The sequence below is a fragment of the Sitodiplosis mosellana genome, unplaced genomic scaffold (genome assembly GCF_009176505.1).
Source record: "Sitodiplosis mosellana isolate CC-2019 unplaced genomic scaffold, AAFC_SMos_1.0 Smas_scaffold_6165, whole genome shotgun sequence".
NCBI classification, from domain to species: domain Eukaryota; kingdom Metazoa; phylum Arthropoda; class Insecta; order Diptera; family Cecidomyiidae; genus Sitodiplosis; species Sitodiplosis mosellana.
In genome coordinates this window covers 3,999,619-4,019,030 of record NW_022601406.1, presented here as the reverse complement: position 1 = coordinate 4,019,030, position 19,412 = coordinate 3,999,619, and the positions used below count along the sequence as shown (strand labels likewise).

At 36.6% G+C, this 19,412-nt stretch overlaps 4 protein-coding genes across 19 annotated transcripts in view; 3 read left to right on the top strand and 1 right to left on the bottom strand.

Annotated features, from left to right (window-relative positions):
• LOC129574902 (uncharacterized) overlaps nt 1-7,828 on the top strand; it is a 12,029-nt gene extending 4,201 nt beyond the window's left edge. For 7 of the 11 annotated variants that reach the window (XM_055457533.1, XM_055457534.1, XM_055457531.1 and 4 more), the window contains exons 2-8: nt 1,733-2,296; nt 4,796-4,963; nt 5,101-5,399; nt 5,864-6,080; nt 6,250-6,409; nt 6,485-6,624; nt 6,987-7,828. In XM_055457533.1, coding sequence (XP_055313508.1) covers nt 1,988-2,296; nt 4,796-4,963; nt 5,101-5,399; nt 5,864-6,080; nt 6,250-6,409; nt 6,485-6,624; nt 6,987-7,106 — 1,413 coding nt within the window. In that variant the 5' untranslated portion in view covers nt 1,733-1,987 and the 3' untranslated portion in view covers nt 7,107-7,828. Of the gene's footprint in view, nt 1-352; nt 1,646-1,732; nt 2,297-3,205; nt 3,383-3,787; nt 3,815-4,795; nt 4,964-5,100; nt 5,400-5,863; nt 6,081-6,249; nt 6,410-6,484; nt 6,625-6,986 lie in introns of those variants that run through there. The other 4 variants (XM_055457527.1, XM_055457529.1, XM_055457537.1 and 1 more) reach the window with 4 other exon arrangements.
• Nucleotides 7,829-8,112: 284 nt separating this feature from the next.
• On the bottom strand, nt 8,113-10,658 carry LOC129574896 (zinc finger protein 91-like). Its single transcript, XM_055457522.1, has 2 exons — nt 10,192-10,658; nt 8,113-10,075 (listed from the first exon to the last, which is right to left on the bottom strand). The coding sequence occupies exons 1-2, from the start codon at nt 10,330-10,332 to the stop codon at nt 8,561-8,563; spliced, it is 1,656 nt and encodes a 551-aa protein (XP_055313497.1). The 5' UTR covers nt 10,333-10,658; the 3' UTR covers nt 8,113-8,560.
• Nucleotides 10,659-10,777: 119 nt separating this feature from the next.
• Nucleotides 10,778-13,562, top strand: LOC129574905 (ribosomal protein S6 kinase alpha-4-like). Of its 6 annotated transcripts, none has more exons than XM_055457546.1 (7): nt 10,778-11,113; nt 11,329-11,456; nt 11,600-11,948; nt 12,097-12,351; nt 12,434-12,482; nt 12,592-12,728; nt 12,897-13,562. In XM_055457546.1, exons 1-7 carry the CDS (start codon nt 11,059-11,061, stop codon nt 13,259-13,261), a joined length of 1,338 nt encoding a protein of 445 aa, XP_055313521.1. In that variant the 5' UTR covers nt 10,778-11,058; the 3' UTR covers nt 13,262-13,562. The 6 variants fall into 6 exon arrangements, with proteins under 6 accessions (XP_055313521.1, XP_055313517.1, XP_055313519.1 ...); XM_055457542.1 differs by having other exon boundaries at nt 10,790-11,113; nt 12,067-12,351; XM_055457544.1 differs by having other exon boundaries at nt 10,790-11,113; nt 11,298-11,456; nt 12,067-12,351.
• A 207-nt stretch (nt 13,563-13,769) lies between these two features.
• LOC129574894 (uncharacterized) lies at nt 13,770-19,369 on the top strand. The gene is made up of 4 exons (XM_055457518.1): nt 13,770-14,762; nt 15,165-15,812; nt 16,747-17,719; nt 17,807-19,369. The coding sequence occupies exons 1-4, from the start codon at nt 14,592-14,594 to the stop codon at nt 17,920-17,922; spliced, it is 1,908 nt and encodes a 635-aa protein (XP_055313493.1). The 5' UTR covers nt 13,770-14,591; the 3' UTR covers nt 17,923-19,369.
• The last annotated feature ends 43 nt before the right edge of the window (nt 19,370-19,412 follow it).

The following is a 19,412-nucleotide window of genomic DNA, read 5'->3' as shown; positions in this document are numbered from 1 at the left end:
CGTTGGTCTAACCTCAAGCTTTCAAACGCCGGTTAAGATGCTTCAATATCATTCTTGGTTCAAGAAATATTCATATGTGTTGAAGGTGATAAAAGTGAAAAATAAAAAAAAATTTTAACCGTCTCCATTTCCCAAACAACGGTTCGGTGGAGCAAAACATATATACCATTTCGAAGCAACATGAGCTTGTGCATCATACTGTATCCCCTTTTTTTCAATTTCCATGAATTTTCTCTATTTAAACAAATATTAAACGGACCGTACGCTCAATTTTGTCCAGCACAAAAATGATATTCATCTACATTTTTCAATAAAAATCACAAAATCCAAAGAAAAAATTCAAAATTCTCTCGGTTACTATTAGTTCACATAATTACGCAACAAACAGTGCAAAGAATTGATTGAAAAAAATAAATTAGGTTCATGAAATAGTCCGCGATACATTTTTCTGGCAGTCGTACGCTCAATTTAGTCCATGACTGTACATCTTTGGTTTCATTTTTTCTTTTCGGTTTTCGTTTATTTCTCTTCCTATTCCTCTCCGCTGTTAGTTTACTCGCATAAAATGGCAAGAGCCACGAGCCTATGAAAAAACAAAACCAAACTACAAATCACATAGATGCACGCGTGAAAATATATTACCATAAAATCATATGCGAGCGTATACGCGAATAAAAATAATAAATACAACAACAATAGCAGCAAATGAAAAAAATCAAATCAAATAAAATGAAATAGAAGCAACAGTAAAGTAGTTATACAAATCAAAGAGATAGAAAGAGTGAAGAGTACCGAATAATCGGGCCCGAAGAGCGGTGCGCACAGCTGAACGGCCCGTGTATGTATGGGTGCAAATGTGTATTGAAAACAGCCGTTTGTGAACGGCGTTTGTATTTCGTTTCTTCTTCTCTCTCTCTTCAAACAGAGGTATTTTGCATTAGGACAGTGCTGTTTTGGATCGGCTTGAGTGTGATGCGATGCGATATATTTTGAATGTATGCGTGTGTCTTTCTGGCTGCGAGTGTGTATATTATGTGTGTGAGTGAGGCAATCTTTATGTACAACATTTTGGGACTACACGAGTTACTTTTGACAGAACTGTTGAAGCAGTCGTTTTTGTTGTACATTTCATATACCGTGTATACCTAAATAAAATAGTCACTACAACAAATTCAGCCTGTGAAATAAGAATACACGAATAACAACAGCGGCACAGAGAGTGAGAGCAACAGCAGAAGAAGAAGAAATGAAGAATTAATTATTATTATTTTTCGAAAGAAAAAAAATACATTTTATTGCCTAGAAATTCGTTGACAACGTTGCCGAGTGTTGTGTTTGATTTTTGGGTAAATTTCACTTGAGTAAATGTTCAAGACTTACGCGAGCCAGGACAAATTCAATCAATCGATTTCATTAAGTGAAACCAACTAATTCATTGAAGTTCTCTTTCTCTTTCGCCGAATCACTTTTTATCGGTTAATTTTATCTATTTTGCCAAAAAAAAAATGATGTATAAATAAAATAAACTAAACTCACCGAGTTCGCGGCGTTTGTTCATTTATCTACGGAGTCAAAGCCATCATAAATAAAACCGAAGAACGAAAATATTATTATCGATAAAATTGAAAATCGACTTTCCGATCGTGTATGTTCAAAGTTCCTGACTCGGTTATATATGTATTTTTGTCGTTCCACTCTTATGCTCTTTCTATCTCTTTTCTTTCTGTTTTAGTTCAGCTTTGGTGCGACAACAACTGGTTGAATGTAAATGAAGCAGCAGCCATAAAAAAAATTTATAAGTCAAAGTTAAATATTATTGTAAATACTATTAAAAATAAACGACCGGTGAAAAACAAGAATTATTCGAAAATTTTGACGACAACAACAACAACACCGACACTTAAAGTGAGTGTGTGAAACAGAGAAAGAGAGAGAGAGAGACAAGCCGAAAAAAAAGAAAAAAAAAGACGAACGGGGACGGAACAAAATGCTGATCGCGTGCAAGTGCCTAAATATTACGCTTAAGTCGACGGCCAATAATTTGCCCGTCGCAATGCCAGTAGCAGCATCGATATCCAATTACGATGATATCGCATATAAAACGAATACACCGAATGCAAATCAAGCCCATACGGTTTCATCATCATTAACTGCAACAACACCACCATCGTCAGCGGTCAATCGACGCGATAATTTAGAGGACAATCACAACAACGCTGAAGAACAACAACCACCGTACATTCAATGTTCCACGGCCGAAAATCTCGATAGCAACCAATTGCAATTTTTCCGCACGGTAAATATACACCAACTATAGATATAGACATATGCATTTAGTATTTATGAAAAAAAAGCATTATGTGTGATATAAATCAATTAAATTCGTGTTGATTTTGTTGTTCCTGGTTTGTGTGTCGGCTCATTGGCTGGCTGGCTGGCTGGCCCGATTGTCATGTTTAGCGTACGCGGGCGCGCGCACGATCGCACTCAGCTCCATCGGTCGGTCGGTCGGTCGAGATCGGTCATGTGTGTAGATTGTGTGAAGCGCGATTATTAACAATTGCAAATTGTGTGTACTTTTGATAAATACAATCGTTTAGTGGCCAATGCTCGACAATGTTTCCAATGTAATGATGCAATCGCGTATGTCTGTGTATGTGCGTACAGTACGTACGTGTGTCTCACAATCAAAATAATTTGTTTTAATGACTTCACTGTAGTCAAGAACTTCTCTTTGCCTTGTTTTTGTGTTTTCATTCGCGTTGCCTTTCTTCGTCGTTGTTGTGGTGCGTATGTGCCCTACAGTAGTGCAGACTTATTGTAAAATTGAGCTCCAGAGCTCCACACACCGAATGTACTCATTGAAATTGCTCTCTATTGCCCTCTCGCTGTGTGTTTATTGCACAAAAGATTCTATCGGGCGCGTCCTGAGCGACTCAAAATGATGCGATTTCTGCTAATCATCTGTGCAACGTTTGTTGGTTTGTTGCTGTTGCTCTTTTTTCTCTCTTCTGCACTTTTTTTTCTATATTCATTGCAGTGTTTTGTTGTTTGTGCTCGCCGGATCGTCAGTTTCACATTATATTCCTACGTGCCTCGATGCTCGTGTAATGTTCTGCAATTGCTTCATATGCAACTCTTTTTTTTCTTTCTTTACTGTTCCTATATTCGCCATTTGGCTTTGGTTTGCTTGCTTTCATAGCGGCGCAAAAATAACAAAATGAATAGAGAAAAAAAACAGACACACACAGCAATAGCAAATCCAACAAACAACTCGACGATCCGTGCAATCCGCTGTTTCTATATCATAAAATGCATTTTAATAAATTCTAATAAATGTGAGAGCACTATACCAACTGTGCACCGTCAAGCAGCAGCAAACGTTAGTTCTAATTGGTTGTGAACAACAACAGCAACGATGAAAATGACGAAAATAAAAACAACAACAAATTCAAAGAGATACACTAACGAACAGGAGAGTTAGTTAGATAGCCACAGAGACATACAGAAGACAGAGAACAGTAGAAAAGAAAGACAACAGCGAAGCGGCTTCGAGAAAAAAAAACAACACCGCCAAGTCAGATAGATAGATATATTAATTCTATATCATGAACGCGTGATATGTATAAACGATTAACGTAACGCCTACAAAACCACTTCATTGTGACGACTGTAAAAATGTGAAAAACAAGAAGTCAACTTTATGAATATACTTTGAAATATTTATTTTTTGTTGCTCGTTTGTTCGCTTACTTTTCTTAAGAAAGGATAGGAAGAAACAGTCTTAACGATACATGTTTTAATGAGCGGCAGAGTAAGTGAGGCAGAGAGAGAGAGAGTGAGAGAGAGAAAGAGAGAGAGAGAGAAAGAAAAAAGCAAAGACAACGCGACGTAAGAATGATACAAAACAAATAACCAAGATATTAAATGGCATTTATTAGAAGAGCAGCGTTCTGTCATGGCCCGTTCACGGCTCACATCTCTCTTCACTCAATGTCTGTCTCTTTCTCTCTGTGTCTCGGGTGCTCGTTCACATCAAGACTCCTATTGGAAAAGATTAGGTGACTCGCGAGCACGGTTTGATGAACGAAAAACTATTTTTTGATTATGAAAACTTATTGATTGGCAACGAATCAACTTTAAGCGAGCTTTGATTTCAGTTCGGGCACGTCTCTCTCTCTCTCTCTCTCTCTCTCTCTCTCTCTCTCTCTCTCTCTCTCTCTCTGTGTGTGTGTGTTTGTGTGTGTGTGTGTGTGTGTGTAGTTCGGCTTCGGCAAGCGCAATCAAGCAAATCGGCCGAATCGCCGCCGTGCAAATCAAAATCTATTCAACGGGAAAAAACAGTTGTTGTTCATAATTTTGTTGTTGTTATTGTGTAGTGTTGACTTCCTTTTTTTTCGGTTTTATTCATTCAGTCTTTGAACATCGATTAAATCTCTTTACATCGTTTCGAAATCTATTTTCTTATCGTTACGCGTTATTTTTTCTTTAATAATTTTTTTTTTTATTTTCTACATTTTGAGCTGTTCATTCGCTTTCAAATATAAATATCGCTGTTTATGGCGTAAAATCACACACTCTCGGTGTGCTCATGGGTAATAAAAATGAGCACTTTTGATTCAATCGATAGACATATTCGTAGATGATTTTTTTCGATATTATTGTTGTTGCCTCTTTCAGCTGTGTTTTTTTTTGGTTTCGAAAATTGATTAAACATTTCTGATTGTTGTATGTTCGATGGTTTGTCTTCATTCCATTTATTCGGTGTTTTTTTTTTCATCCTCTTTTTGCATAGGCCAAACTATCAACCGCATCTCTGATTGCACCAGCGATTCAACATACGAATTTGATCGGCGTGACGCTGATTGAAAATTGGAATTTGCACACCTGCCGTCACTGTAAAACTATTACTCATGCCCAGACCAATGATTCGGCAAAAACACTGATCAATCCATCGTTATGGGTAAGCGATATTCAATTTCATTGGCCAAATGCCATCACTATGCAGTCAATTTTTAGAACTTTTTTCCCCCACGATTGACGTTAAACCATTTTTCTGTTTATTTATTTTTTTTTTGCGGTGTTTCACTCTCATTTCAGACCAACCAAGAGAAAATCAACATAATTAAAACGCAGAAAAACTTCTCTAAGTCATTTAATATTTTGCTGAGCCCAATTACCACCGACATTGACAGCAGCATGATTGATGCAACGAGCAACGCTAAAACCTTACAAAATGGTAACGATCGAGCCAAACAACTCAGACAATATCTCAATAATGTTATTCAATCGGAAACGGAAGACACCGAAACGCGCATCCAACGATTTAGCACGCAACAAATGTCCGCACTTAAAGCATTTCGTCAAAAGGCCGAACAAGATTATCGAGACATTTTACGGTGAGTTGAAGATGCACAACGGTGCGTTTATAAAGTAAAATGAGCCTTTGAAAAGTGTGTGAGAGTTTATATTTACGGGAAAATTCCATAAAATTTCATTTGAATTCACATTGTTTGAAGACGAAATTCAGCTGATGAATTGTGTCAACAAATATGTCTATCGGTTCAAATGGCATATACCTGAGGTGAATCAACTTAAATTAATATTCAGGCAAAAAAGAAAAAATTCCGTCTTTTAATTTAAATTTTTTTTCTGGATGCTTCCTAAATGGGAGAATTTGGCACGTGGGATAATTTGGCACGTGGAAGAATTTTTTTTTTCTTCTCAACCATATGCTATGAAACTCTCACGACTTTTACTTTCTTGACTCAATAGTATTTTTTCTCTTGATTCAAATTTTAATCAAAATAAATGAATAACCGTTTCTTTTTTTTTCATGTTTTCATTTTTTGCTTTGGAACAGGGCAATTGAGGACGATGTGTCAATTAAAGGCATCAACGAGTCGAGCAACGATGCAACGTTGATGAGTAATTTAAGTGCAAATTCAAAATTACTATCCGATTTGACACCGCCAGTTACACCGGATAGCACCCCCATGAGCATCGGCAACAGTCCAAACTTCAAACAACAGCCCCAATCGTTTATGTTACTCAATCAAAGTTTAGTCACCAAAAAACACGTACGTATTTCATAAACACAGGTTTTGACATCGCAGTTTTTTTTCTCTGCTTTTATCACTTAAAATTTCAACAAGTTTTGCTTATCGGGCTGTTTTTGTTTTTTTTTTTTTCGTTCGCTGTCGTTTTTCGTTCTGTTTCCTTGTCTATTGTTTGTGTGCGGGCAAGCAGGCAACGAAAATCAAACATTCCACACCAGACAAAGTGTCGCAACGGAACTCAAACATTGACGACGATATTTTCTTTGATATGGACGGTTTGGATACGCGCGACAGTAATATGCCAGAAGTGACGCAATCGGATGATGAAGATGTCGATGATGAAGACTTTGGTATGATCAACATGGGTGTGAATTGTGTTCAATTGAGTGATAACTCTCTTTGCTTTTTTTTGTAATTATTTGCAGAAGATTCATATGTTGGCCGAAATGGTGGAATCAAAATCACACCAACCATTCGTAAAAGTGGCTCAAAGATGTTCGTTGCCCAAAGTCTTCCGATGGCTGTGCCGATCTTCAATCAACGCAACGAAGACGATTATGAAGAGGTAAGAAAATGATCATGAAAAAATTTCGGTTTTTTTTGTCTTTCAATTTTAGTCTGTAATGATGTTATATTATATAACACAATTTATTTATATAACACAATGGGCTTTTTTCTTGCTCTGTTGTTTTTTTCTCTTAATTTTTCATTCAAAAATATCTTTGTTTGACAACAATGACGAATTTCATTAAAATTCATCATTGATTTACATCACAATTTACCTATTGATTAAGATAATTCCTAAAAAAACATCAATAAAAATTGGCAAAATAAATTAGCCAATCAAACTGTTGTTAATCAATTAATTATTTATTGTTTAATTAGACTAAAAAAGTCGTCTCATTTTTCTTCTTCTCACCATTTCAGTACCCAGATCGACAAAATAACGTTGACATCGCAGCGAGTATAAAGGCGTTAGCTCAGAGTGTGCATGGTGAGGCGATTTTCGGTGATTTGCCCAAGCCTCGATTCAGTACACAAATCTAGTGCTTCAACAATCAACAAATACAATTGTCATTTTTTTTTAACAAATTCTTTTTTCTAATCGATATAAAAACAAAACAAAATACAAACAATTTTTTTTCTAGATAAATAAGATGAGAAAAAAACGTTCATTCTAAAAACAAAACCCCATTTTTTCACATATATTCTCACGAAAACATATAAATGTAATGAATGTTGAAGTAAACGAAAACAAATTCGCTGGTTGTTCGATATAGAGATTCCTATTTTATCATATGGATCATACAATTTACCTATAAAATGCTATACCTAACGAGATAAACGAGAGCGGCCGGACTCAAGTGGCTCTCGATTCGTCGCAATGATGCAATAGAATCGAAGAGAAAAACAGTTTTTTCACCCCAAATTTATGTTCATTGTAGACGACAAAGAAAATGAAAAAAAATGTCGATAGGCAGGAGCTTGAGTTGAATGTATTTTTTTTTTAAATAAAGAGTATATTTTGTTAAGAATAGTCGCTAAAAATGACAGACATGAATTCAAATGAAAGAAACATGAAAAGAGCGAAACAAAATGTTATGTAGCGACAGAAACAAGTTCAAAAATAAATAAAAACGACGTTTGCCATGTTAAAAAGTACACACACGACGAAACAAAAACAAAAACAGAGTTCAATTGAATCAAACAAATATTTTGTATAGAAATGAAAAAGAAATAGAAAATGTCCAAGAAATGAAATCATTGAATCGATTTAGTTGTTGATTTTTTAAATCCCATAAAGCTGATGCACCAAACCAGCTCGGCCTCCTCCAAATACAACACTTTATGCCGGAATCAAACAGCCAATTCGATAGTAGATTTTTTTATATTATTTTTCTTTTTGCGGGTGAACGCGAGTTTTCGTGCACTAAACATTTTTTTTATAAATGAAGTCATATTTTCCATGTAAAAAAAAACACATACGAACAAATAAAGCTGATTCATACGGCTGAAAAAAAATGTACAAAAAAAAAATTGAAACAAAAATCCGTTTGTTTTATTTATTTCTTTATTTAAAAAAAATGAGATTGAGAAAAATCATTAATATTTATACATTGGAAATTTCAACACGATCAATACTGCGGCCTAAACTCAAAAAAAAATGATAAAAAGAATTCGAAAATGAAATGAAGAAGAGAAAAAAAAATGCTTTTTTTCTCTCGTAAATTCGAAATAGAAAACTCGGTGTGAAAATGGAAATTCAGTAAATCGGTGAACACCAAAAAAAAAGAACAAAAATATTCAATGCATTGAATACAAGTTTAAAATCTCTCTATCTCACGCTCTCTCGTCCATGCGTTCGTCGTTTGTTTGTATTTTTTCGCTCAAAATCGTTGGAAAAACGTAAAATTTCTCGATAAAATGAAAATATGTGTGTCCGATGTCTGTGTGTGATTGTGTATAAATGGTGTGTGTGTGTGTGTGTTTGTTTGTATCATTTAGTCGGCGACAGCGTAATCATCCGGGCCGAGTTCCTGTTTCATGGAAATTGAAATGGGCAACGCACCCATTGGCTTGAGCATATGTGCCGTGCGTCGATGTTCACGCAATTGATTGCGCCGACTAAACACCTGATGACAACTCGAACATGGCCAATCACGTTCAACAAATTGCGAACGTGCTTCAAGCTTCCGTTTTTTCGCTGCCGACGATGTCGTCAGTTCACTGAAGCTCACACTTTTCCTTTCGCTGATAAAATTCTTTGATTTGAGATTCAATTTAATTTCGAAGGTGTGCGCGGCCAATTTGTGTTTGCGCAATTGTTTCGGCGTTTCGAATGCCTTGCGACACTTGGGGCATTTCCATTTGGCCGATTCACTGCTGCTGGTGTTCATCTTCAACGGTGTCGACTGTGACTTTGGTGAGCTGCTCATTTTTTTCGGTGATTGTTGTGGTGGTGGTGGTGGTGACGGCGGTGCAGCGATGTAATTTCGCACATCAATGGCAGCCGCCGCAGCTGTTGCTGCTGCCACGGCCGCATCCGAATCAGCATCAAAGTGTATGATTGACGGTTCATTTGGATTGAGGCTATCGTTCAGCAAACTGCTATCAAAATCGAGTGAAGCAAGCGATGAATTTCGGTGGACGACATTGTGGTCGCGTAGTAAGCGTCGCGTTCGGAATGTTGAGAAGCATTTTTTGCATTGCCATCGCTCAAACTGTGCCGCATCGGCCGTAACATTTAGGTTATACTTCTTTTTCAGCAGATTTACACTGCTTTTGTCATGTTTATGCGTTGGTGGAATGGTCTTTTTGTCACTTTTCTTCTCGTTGGGCTTGTTATCGCTGACGGTAGCGATGGTGGCGGTGACGGCGGTGATTGTGCTGCTGGTGGTACTGGTGTTATTTCGATCGACTGCATGCTGTCTCCGATGGGAACGCAAATGTGCACGACGCAAAAATCGCTGCTCACATATCGTGCATTTCCAACGCATTTCGTCATCATGCTGCAGTGACGAATTATCGGCATCACTTTGTGTTGTATCCGGCCAATCCAATATGGCCGCCATCGGATCCATTGGATCCAATTCATATTCGACGGGTTCACTTTTAATGGTGGCCAACAAAAATTGCTCATCGAAACCATTTTGTGAATCGGTATTATGTGACGGTGTCTCATTGCGATGCGTATGCAAATGAATTCGTAATTGTAGCTCGCGCTCAAAACATTGCCCACACTCGTGACATTCTATTCTATCGTATACGTTGCTGAGTTCGCTGCTCGATTTTTCCAGTTTTGGTCGTTGTGCGCTGCTATCTTCGTCCGTAATGCTCATGCTAGATACTGAATCTGAACCAGATGCCGTCAGTCTTTGGTTTGTCTCATAATTGTGTAACATTTCGCGTAGCCGCTTATCCGATTCCAAATACGACAATCGAAATTCGTAAAAGGCGTAAATCTTTTCGGCGCACAATTTACACACATTGCCACCCAATTTATCGTCTGGCTCCGGCTATAAACAAAAAAAAAACGAAGAAAAAAAACAGTTCACCACCATCAAATTTAATTTCAGAAAAAAAAATAAACGAAAAATAAAAATATAATTGTGGAAAAATTTGTTTAACTCACCAAAATGTGAATGGTATCGGCTATCATATGCGCCAAAATCGTACTGGCTTTATATTCTTTGAATATGGGCACGATATTCGTTGCCGTATTCAGTGGAAACATACACGCACGACATTTTGTCGCATGCAATTCTTTGCTCATTGTGAGTGTGTGACTTCGTTTTTTTTTTGGGTGATTTTGGCGTTGCTAAATGCTCTTTTTCCAATCAAAAGTTCCGCATCCGATTGACAATTTGGATTTCTTATTTTTGATGGCTCTTTTTACCATGCGATGCCCGGATTTAAAAGAAAAAATCAAAATCAAAAATAATTTCGATTCAATTCACTGTGTGTTTGGGGATTTCAATCAACACAACATGGAACACGAACGATACAGCAATACTTTATGATATAGCACACAAAAACAATAATAAAACAGCGCTAAATCTGCAAATTCAATGACAGTTCGTCGGTTCAATCAAAACGAACGAAATGGATGCGTTCAATGACAACTGAAACATACATATATACACACACACAGTCTCGCTGACTCGATGAATTCGTTTCGATTCTCGTTTCTCTGTGTTGACAATGCAAATCGCATGGCACTGTTTTTCCAATGCGACAATGAAAATATCAATTGGTTCAACAGGTTCCGTTAAATTTTGCCTCAACAATGAATGTTTATCAGAATCACCTCATTCGAAACTGACTCAGCGATCGCAAGCGATGGACTGTCATGTATTGTCTCATTGTATTTGAAGTCAAATAAATTCAATCATTTTTGTACTGTTTTCCAACCTACATACATACACATACACAGACCGATTTTCAAAAGTAAAAAGCATTTTCAGTTGGAATACATTTATTTGATTTTTTTCGCGCGACGATGTCAGCCGATTCCACGAAATCTCTGACGGTTTTTCACCAAATTGATGAAGGCAGTAAGTATGAAGAAGACATTTCATTCGATTCAATTTGCATGACATTCTTTGCGTTGGCCACAAATGCATAACAACACACACAGAGCACGCAATGCGCTCGGCTGAAAACAACAACATTTAAACCGAAAACAATCGATTAAAACTCTAATTGGCCAAACCAAATCAGCAGATTTTTTTTTCTAAGAAAATTCCATGGGGCAATTCATTTGTTGTAGGCTTTGGTCAAATATTTTTGGTACGTAAAAACGGCGGCCTAGACGATGGAAAAACCTATGCCATGAAATCAATTCGATCAAATCCAGAAATTGAAGATCAACACAACATCTGTCGCAACGAGCTCAAAGTAAGATGACGTCTCCTGTTTCGATCAGATTTCATTTTCATGCCATTTAAAAAAAAAAAAAAAAAAAAATTGGAATAGATTTTTTGGTCGATGCAATTGAAGAACCATTTTCATTTTCACACTTTCTACTCAAACTGATTTAGGTGCTGAAGTTGGTATGGGGCATTCCATTCTTTGTTCAGCTGAAATATGCATTGAAAACACGACATCATTACCACATGGTAATGGATTATATGCCGGCCGGGAATTTGTTCAATTTTCTGCAATCCGGCACATTGACATTGGCCGAGACGACAATTTGCTGTGCGGAAATTGTGCTGGCCATTGAATATTTACACGAACAACGTTTCGTTTATCGCGATCTAAAGCTGGAGAATATTCTGATCTCTCGCAATAATCACATCGTTATTGCCGATTTTGGTTTGACGCGCAAAATTCAAGATGACGAACGGCTAACTGATGAGGCTGGAACAGTGGCTTATTTTGCACCAGGTAAGAGTAGTTTTGATTGTAATTGGGAAAAAAGCGACAATTTTTTTTCGGGTAAAACTCGGCATAATACCTATCAAATGATAATGGACTATCGGACTAAATATCGTACATATTTTAGTCGATTTGGCATCTTTGGATATTCTTTTAGAAATGCTTGACACAAACAAAGGTCACAGTTTTGAGGTGGATTGGTGGTCACTGGGTATCATTGCTTTCGAATTGCTTGTTGGACACACACCGTTCTTGGCATCAATAATGGAAGGTATAAGCGATCGGGTGCATCGTAATCGCATACAAAAAGAACAGCCGCGCCTCGATAAGCTACATGGTGTTAACCAAAATGTGAAAATTGTCACCGATTTTATCGAAAAGTTGCTGATCAAAGATCCGGAACAACGATTGGGTAAAAGAACCAACTAGTCACTTCATTTTGATGTGGATTTTCATTTTTTTTGTCTCGTTTTATGTTCATTCTCGATTTGTAGGAGCTGGCCAAACTGGGTACGAAGCTGTGAAGAAGCACGCATTCTTCAGGTAAGTATCAAAATCACACATTTTCTTAGTCAAGTCCATTCATTCTCTGTAAAAGTCATGAAATGTTTATTCAAAATTTGTCATTTGTCCAACACATTTGTTAACACAGCCAGCTGAATTGGCTCGCAGTCCAAATGAAAGTGTACGAGTGTCTCAAACGTAGTATACCAGTCCAAGATATCCCAATAGATTACGACCAACAATATGAAATTTCTCTTGAAGAACCACAGGAACAGCGACGAAAGCGTAAGTTTTCAATTAATCTTTTCATGGATTTTTTTTTTTCGTTCGGAGTTTGACTCGAGTTCGAAATAAACTGAATATTTAAATAGTTTGAATTATTTGAAGAAGAAACATTTCATTCAACCAAACTTCCTCTCTACAAGAAATCATTCATTGCAATCTTTTGTGTAGAATTCTATTACATTGCACCAGAGTTGCAACGACAGCCAACAAAGGAATGGTTCTATGGGTTTACCGAAGAAGATCTGAACGCACTACCTGGACCAATTCCGTTGCCACCACCAGTATATGACATTCAACTGTCATCAGATTTGTTCATACGGACAACAACACCAGCCGAAACAATCAAAAAGATAATTCTGTCGAAAAAGGTGGTCAGCTTCAGGGAGGAAGAAAATACAAGTCCGACCAGAACAGAGCAACAAAATGGCGATTACAGATACAGCCCATATCCAACAAATACCGACTCCGCACTACGACGAAGCGAACGAATGGCATCCAAACGAACCAAACGTTCCTATTCATTTTGCTGCTAAGATATTACAAGGCCAAACCTACTTGATTATTATCAATCGAGAAGGTTACCATTATTATTAGGTATCAAAAATTACTGTATCAACTACCGTATTTAGTATATTGAACAGACCATTTTTTTCCATTGAATCCTTTTTGAAAAGGGCATACACATTCCTCATCCGTATTTATGTCATACTCATTACATCCATATGAAATGGATCGTAATCATACTTATAAATATATACGTTAAATTTGTTGTAAACAAACATTTTTTCTTATTGTGATTTCAATAAAAACCATTGAAAAAAGAAAAAGAAAAAATATTCAATTTGAAATTTTAAAAAGATGTGAATTTCAAACAATAAGTTGTCAAGACAAGAAAAAATATGTGCTCAATCAAATATCGCATGTGCATGAATTTGAAATGTGGTCAAAAAAATGCGCGTAACGTGCGTTCAATGCGGTGCTATTGCAGTGCATTGGTCGTGTGAACCAGCCCATGATGATAAAGAAAGAGAGTATGAATACATGATTTGACAGGCATTAACGAGAGCAAACACCACGCACACACATTATAGTTGTATGCACGAAAACGACAGAGATTAAGTACTTTGTGCATAAAACACACAGAAAGCAAAATCCCGAGAAAAAAATACGAAGGAATTTCAACCGTACGATTGTGATTATTCGAAAATAAATAAACAAAATCAACAATTAATCTGATTGCAACGCATTTGAAATAAAACCAATCAAGCAATCAGCAGAATCTCCAAATTGTTTATGAATTTTGGCGGTTGTTGTTTATTTTTCGGGTTTTGTGTATTGTATTGTGTATAGTCTCGTTTTCGTGTTAGTCGTAAAATCAACGCGCAAAAACATTTGAATGCTACGCATTTCATGTGGTTGCCCATTGGCATTACATTGGTGCGACTGAGAATAAAATTCACACACATACTGTCGAGTTAAACACACACACACGCACACAAACGTTTGCTGGTGTGTGCAAAAATCATCAAAACAACAAACCATTTGTACGTGTTTATATGTGGTTTTGTGCACGAAGTGAGAAGAAGATGTGAATTTTTACGGCTGCAAACACTAAAAAAACAATATATGATGACATTTTCGATAAATTAGTTGAAATTCCAATAAAAATTAGTGGAACATTTTTTTTTCCAAAGTCAAAAATATTTTGAAACATCCATCGTCACAACGCCAATTTCGGGAAAAGTGGAACAAAAGAAAAATTGTCGCAGATTTAGATTTTACCAAGTAACAGCATCAGCAGGATAGAGAAAAAAAAAGAAAGGTTAAATCTGAAACGCGTAAAAAAAAAAACACACCACAACGATGTATCACATGCAGCATTTTGGAAAGCGAAAGTTCGTTGGAGTACAAACGAGCCCATCGGATTTTTATGCATCGCCAAAGAATCAAAGGTTGCGACCGTGTCGTGAAATTTCCCTCACCGAAGACGATGTGCCCGTTCGGAAATTGTTCTTTTCCATGCCTACAGCTGATGTAAGTTGACGACCCACATTGCACCTATTTCACTATCTTTATTTTTCATCCTCATTTGTTACAATTCGATTCCGCTTCCGATAAACAAAATTCATTACGTACATTCGTATCGTGTGAATTGCATAAGATTGTCATATTCCGAGCACCAATTTTTGATAGCGACAGAGAGAGAGAGAGAGAGAGAGAGAGAGAGAGAGAGAGAGAGAGAGAGAGAGAGAGAAAGGGAGAGCGTATATCAACATTTGGTAAACAAAGGCAAAATTATGCCATTGATAAAAATATCACACACAAGTAACCCATAGTAATCATTGTGTAATTACGTATGAAATAATTTGTGATGTTTTTTTTCTCATCACCTTCTTCTTCTTCTTCTTCTTCTACTGGTCTTTTGTTTTCATGTAGATCACGCAAAAATTGCTGATGCGACATTTCGCACTGTTTGGCCCGATCGATACCTTCACACTGCATCTCAAGCTGAGCTATTGCTATGGATTCATCCAATTCAAAAGTTTGTACAGTGCAACGGCCGCGCTACGAAGCCAACATCACTATGTGGCCGGATATCGAATCAAAGTGAGCATGGCGGATACATGGCATCAGCCCGTTACAACCACCGATGATGTTGGCACACAAAACGATGAAGCCGTCGAACGGGAATCATCAAGCCAGGTGGATAATCAATTGCTGCATATTCTTGATTTGAACGACGACTGCCTGTTTGATATATTCAATATGTTGAACTGCATCGATTTGAGCTCCGTGGATCAGACGTGCATGCGTTTCCAACGGGTGGCCGGTGATGTGTTTGGTAAAAAACACACCGCCATCAATTTAACCATGACCGAACTGCCCGGCTACAGTAATGTTGGTGTTAGCCAATTGACACTGTTTCAAATTCGCAACCTTATCATTGGCTATGGAGCACATATTCAGAAATTGCAAGTAGCCGCATTATCATTCAAACAAGAGAATCGATACCGCGTTCTGGATTTAATCATCCGCAGTTGCACTGGCCTTAAATCACTCTGTTTGACCGGGTTCTATATTAAGGTAAGGTGGAGACTTTCAAACGATAGAGACTTTCAGACAGTTAGGGAACTAAATTTGAAGTATAAATGTGAGGGAATTGGAATGGTGCTGAATTGAGCTATAGGACATTCCTTTGATATGAATTCAATGATATTAAAAAATTACCCAAATTTATCATTGCTCAATGGAAATTGCAGTCTCAATCAAGGTCGATTCGATTTCAATATTTGACAACTTCCTCTAATTTTCTTCGCTCATTTTGTTCATCAGTTTTGTTTCCGCAAATTTGTCCCCTTTTACCAAAGAGATTTTCAGTAATTCATTCAGCTAAATCAGTTATCTACTAGTTTTTTTTTTGATGAAATAATAGTTAATTACGTACCTAAAATGGTTCAGTGCTCCACTGAATCACGAGCCATAACAATTTTAATTAAATGATTGAGTCATATGATCAGTGATCATTTGACACACTTTGATGGCACCAATGAATGGTCGTGCAAATGAGTGAGCATTATTTTTATTGCGTTTGTTATTATTGTCGATTTTATCACATGGCGGAACCGGTCAAAATGCATCAATCAAATGTTTATTGTAGACATTCGGCATTATGACTCTATGAAATTTATTGGCAATATTGCCAAATACATTGACTGAACTATCTCAGTTGACGTCAAAATTACTCAGTCGGCATTTTGGCGTCTTTTCCTTGAAAACAGAGACCAATTCGAGTGAAAACTCAATTCAAGCAGCTCATTCAAATTCAATTCATTTTTATATAGGAAAAAACGATTATTTTATTTGAAAAAAAAAAATCATTTCTTAAAGTACATGAGTAAATGTTCTATTGAAACAGAAAAATGATTAATTGTCCAAGTAGATCCAAGTAAAAAAAAATTGTCTAACCTCATTATTTCCTTTTTCTCACACTCCGCACAATAACAACAAAAATCCATAGGAAAATCTGTACCGTGTCAACAATACGTTCTTCTCAAACTTGGAGGAGTTGTCGTTCAGCTTGTGTGAGTTGAATGACAGTATTCGTCGTGTGTTTTTGGAATGTCACCAGCTGCGCAAATTGACGATTCAATCGGATTCGAATTTGACGGGATCGTGTTTGGCAATACAATTCGCACGATTGGAATCGATAACGTTGATCATGAATTCGGACATTGAAGTGCGGCATTTGTATCAATTCTTCAAGCTCAATCGACAATTGAAATCGGTGAAAATTATCCATTGCGGTGGTTGTATCTTCGATGAGATCTTTCCACGGATTGCGTCCAATTTACCGGTATTGGAATCGCTCATCATTGAAGTGGATTATTTCCAGAATTTCGTAAAAAATATCATGGCTTTGCTGCGTTTGGAGAATCTGCGTGAATTGCAGTTGAATTGTAGTATGTATTCCATAGCATCGTTTGTTGAGGCACTTGCCGCCAAAGGTAAAATCGAAGTGCTTCACCTATCCGACGGATTGCTCAATGACAATCTGATCGATGCGATTGCCAAGTGCAAAAAGCTAACATCGCTGAAATTATGCTCGATGCCATCGGTGCATAATCGCTTTTTGGCCGAATTGGCCAAGAATTTGCCTGAACTCAACGATTTTCACATTTCCAAATGTCAAACACTGAACTCAACCGGACTGGTACAGTTTGCCACACTAACACCGAAATTGAAAACGTTACACATTAATAATTCCAGTGTGGAAATCGATGATAAATTCTATCAGAGTCTGGCCACCGTGTACAAACAACGTGGCACACGAATCACCATCAGTCTTGGCAAAATGACCGTCAAAATTACACCCGAAGTTTTCAAGGAATGCAAACCGTATATCAAACTCATCAAGTCCAACGATTATTTCCTCTACGACGTCTTTGGCGATGAAATGTCAGATATTACTACGGACGATGATGATGATACCGGTATGTATGATGATTGCTTTAACACTGATTTTCATTAGAAAACGTTCAATGCTCAAAATTCAACCAATTTCTTTTTTTCCTTTCCAGATTCCGACGATGACAATTGGAACGATTACGATAGCTATGGTGACATCTTTGATGATGACGAATATTCCGACTTGTTCGACTTCAATCCAAACCAGTGGAATTTTTTCATCGACTAAATTCAAACGAGCAAGCTGCTGATTTAGAACAAATTATCACTTTTTTTTCATTTTCAAACAGAAACAACCACAAAAAATCGTTGCGGCAACGCATTGATAGTGTGATAAATACATCGATAAATCGAGCTAAATCAATCAGTTCAAAATATGATATTCGGCTTTGTCATCGACAAACACTCTTCGTCAAAGCCATAATATTGTTCGTTCAACAGAAAAAAAGCAAAAAAAAAAAATTCATTCACTAAAAACACTCTGCGAAAGCGTATTTTGGAATTGTCGTTGATTTGTCGAATCGGGCGGCAATCGAACGAAAACCTTAGGGAATTTATTAATTTAGTACAAGACAAATTCAATTGTAAAATGGCTAAAGGAAAAAAATCGGAAAATTTATGCATTTCTGTTAATTTTCGCTCCAAATGACCGAACAGACACCGATTATTTTCTCTTATCAGTCAATCGACGATTGACAATTGATTCAATCGTTGATTTCTTCCTCATTTACCATTAACAACTTCCTCATTTATTTCTAGAAAAAAAAACTATTCAACTTAAAAAAAAAAAAACGTAACTCATTTAGTATTGTAAAATCAGCAAAATTGTTCAAAAAATTGTGTGTCAGTTTGATCGTTTCCATTCGAATCGATCGACCTTTATTTAGACTAAGACTCCCCTTTTTTCCGTTTAAATCTGTTAGTTGTGTCAAATAATGTGTTGAATCGCTTTGTTGGCGCTGTCAGTATTTAGTTATTAAGTTATCAATTTGTCGAGCGCAGTTGAACGCAACCCCATCAAGCGTGTAACTGGATTCTCGCTCAATGACGTAAAGCCTTTGGCTTCAAGAAAATATCAACAATTATTGTTTTATAATTACTCCGTTCTATAATTCTTCGTTATTTCAAACTATTAACCATGTCGAAAATTTAAGTTAGGTTAACCGTTAAAAACACACCTCACAAATGAACCATTCGAATTGAAATAAATATGTTTGCGGCCGTTATTCAATGCCAATTTCAAAATGCGCATCAAATTGTTTAGTGGATTTTCTCAGGATCACAAATAAAAAATTGTTTCATTCAACACTTTGAAGAAGAAGAAAAATACCTATGAAAAACTTCAAAAGAGAAAAAAAAACAACCAATTGTGTATTGAAAAAGATTAAGGCTTAATAAAAAAAAAACCTTCTGGCAGGAATCTCCTACGACATAGTTCGAAATGAATCAAATTTGGAGTCTATATCATGTAAAGTCTATCAGTTATTGAAAGAGAGAAAAGCAAAAAAATATGATCGCTTCAGAAAAATTCAAATTTCGCTCCAGAAAAAAAAAAACAAAAATCAACCTCAAACAATTTAGAATTGTAAAAATTTAAGTTTTCAAATTTGATTTTTATAATGCATTAGTAAAAAAAAAGGTTTTAGAAATAAAAACCCTTCTTATTACAACAAAAACAACAATTAAAACTGTCAAAGACGAGCGAAATGTGATGGAAAT

Excerpts from the sequence above, each read along its gene's own strand:
- LOC129574896 (XM_055457522.1), bottom strand. The coding sequence starts at position 10,332 with ATGAGCAAAGAATTGCATGCGACAAAATGTCGTGCGTGTATGTTTCCA. Across the intron at positions 10,076-10,191 it reads CCGATACCATTCACATTTTG|CCGGAGCCAGACGATAAATT; the intron begins GTGAGTTAAACA and ends TTTTGTTTATAG.
- LOC129574905 (XM_055457542.1), top strand. The coding sequence starts at position 11,059 with ATGTCAGCCGATTCCACGAAATCTCTGACGGTTTTTCACCAAATTGAT. Across the intron at positions 11,114-11,328 it reads TCACCAAATTGATGAAGGCA|GCTTTGGTCAAATATTTTTG; the intron begins GTAAGTATGAAG and ends CATTTGTTGTAG. Across the intron at positions 12,483-12,591 it reads AAGAAGCACGCATTCTTCAG|CCAGCTGAATTGGCTCGCAG; the intron begins GTAAGTATCAAA and ends TTGTTAACACAG.
- LOC129574894 (XM_055457518.1), top strand. The coding sequence starts at position 14,592 with ATGTATCACATGCAGCATTTTGGAAAGCGAAAGTTCGTTGGAGTACAA. Across the intron at positions 15,813-16,746 it reads TGACCGGGTTCTATATTAAG|GAAAATCTGTACCGTGTCAA; the intron begins GTAAGGTGGAGA and ends AAAAATCCATAG. Across the intron at positions 17,720-17,806 it reads GGACGATGATGATGATACCG|ATTCCGACGATGACAATTGG; the intron begins GTATGTATGATG and ends TTTCCTTTCCAG.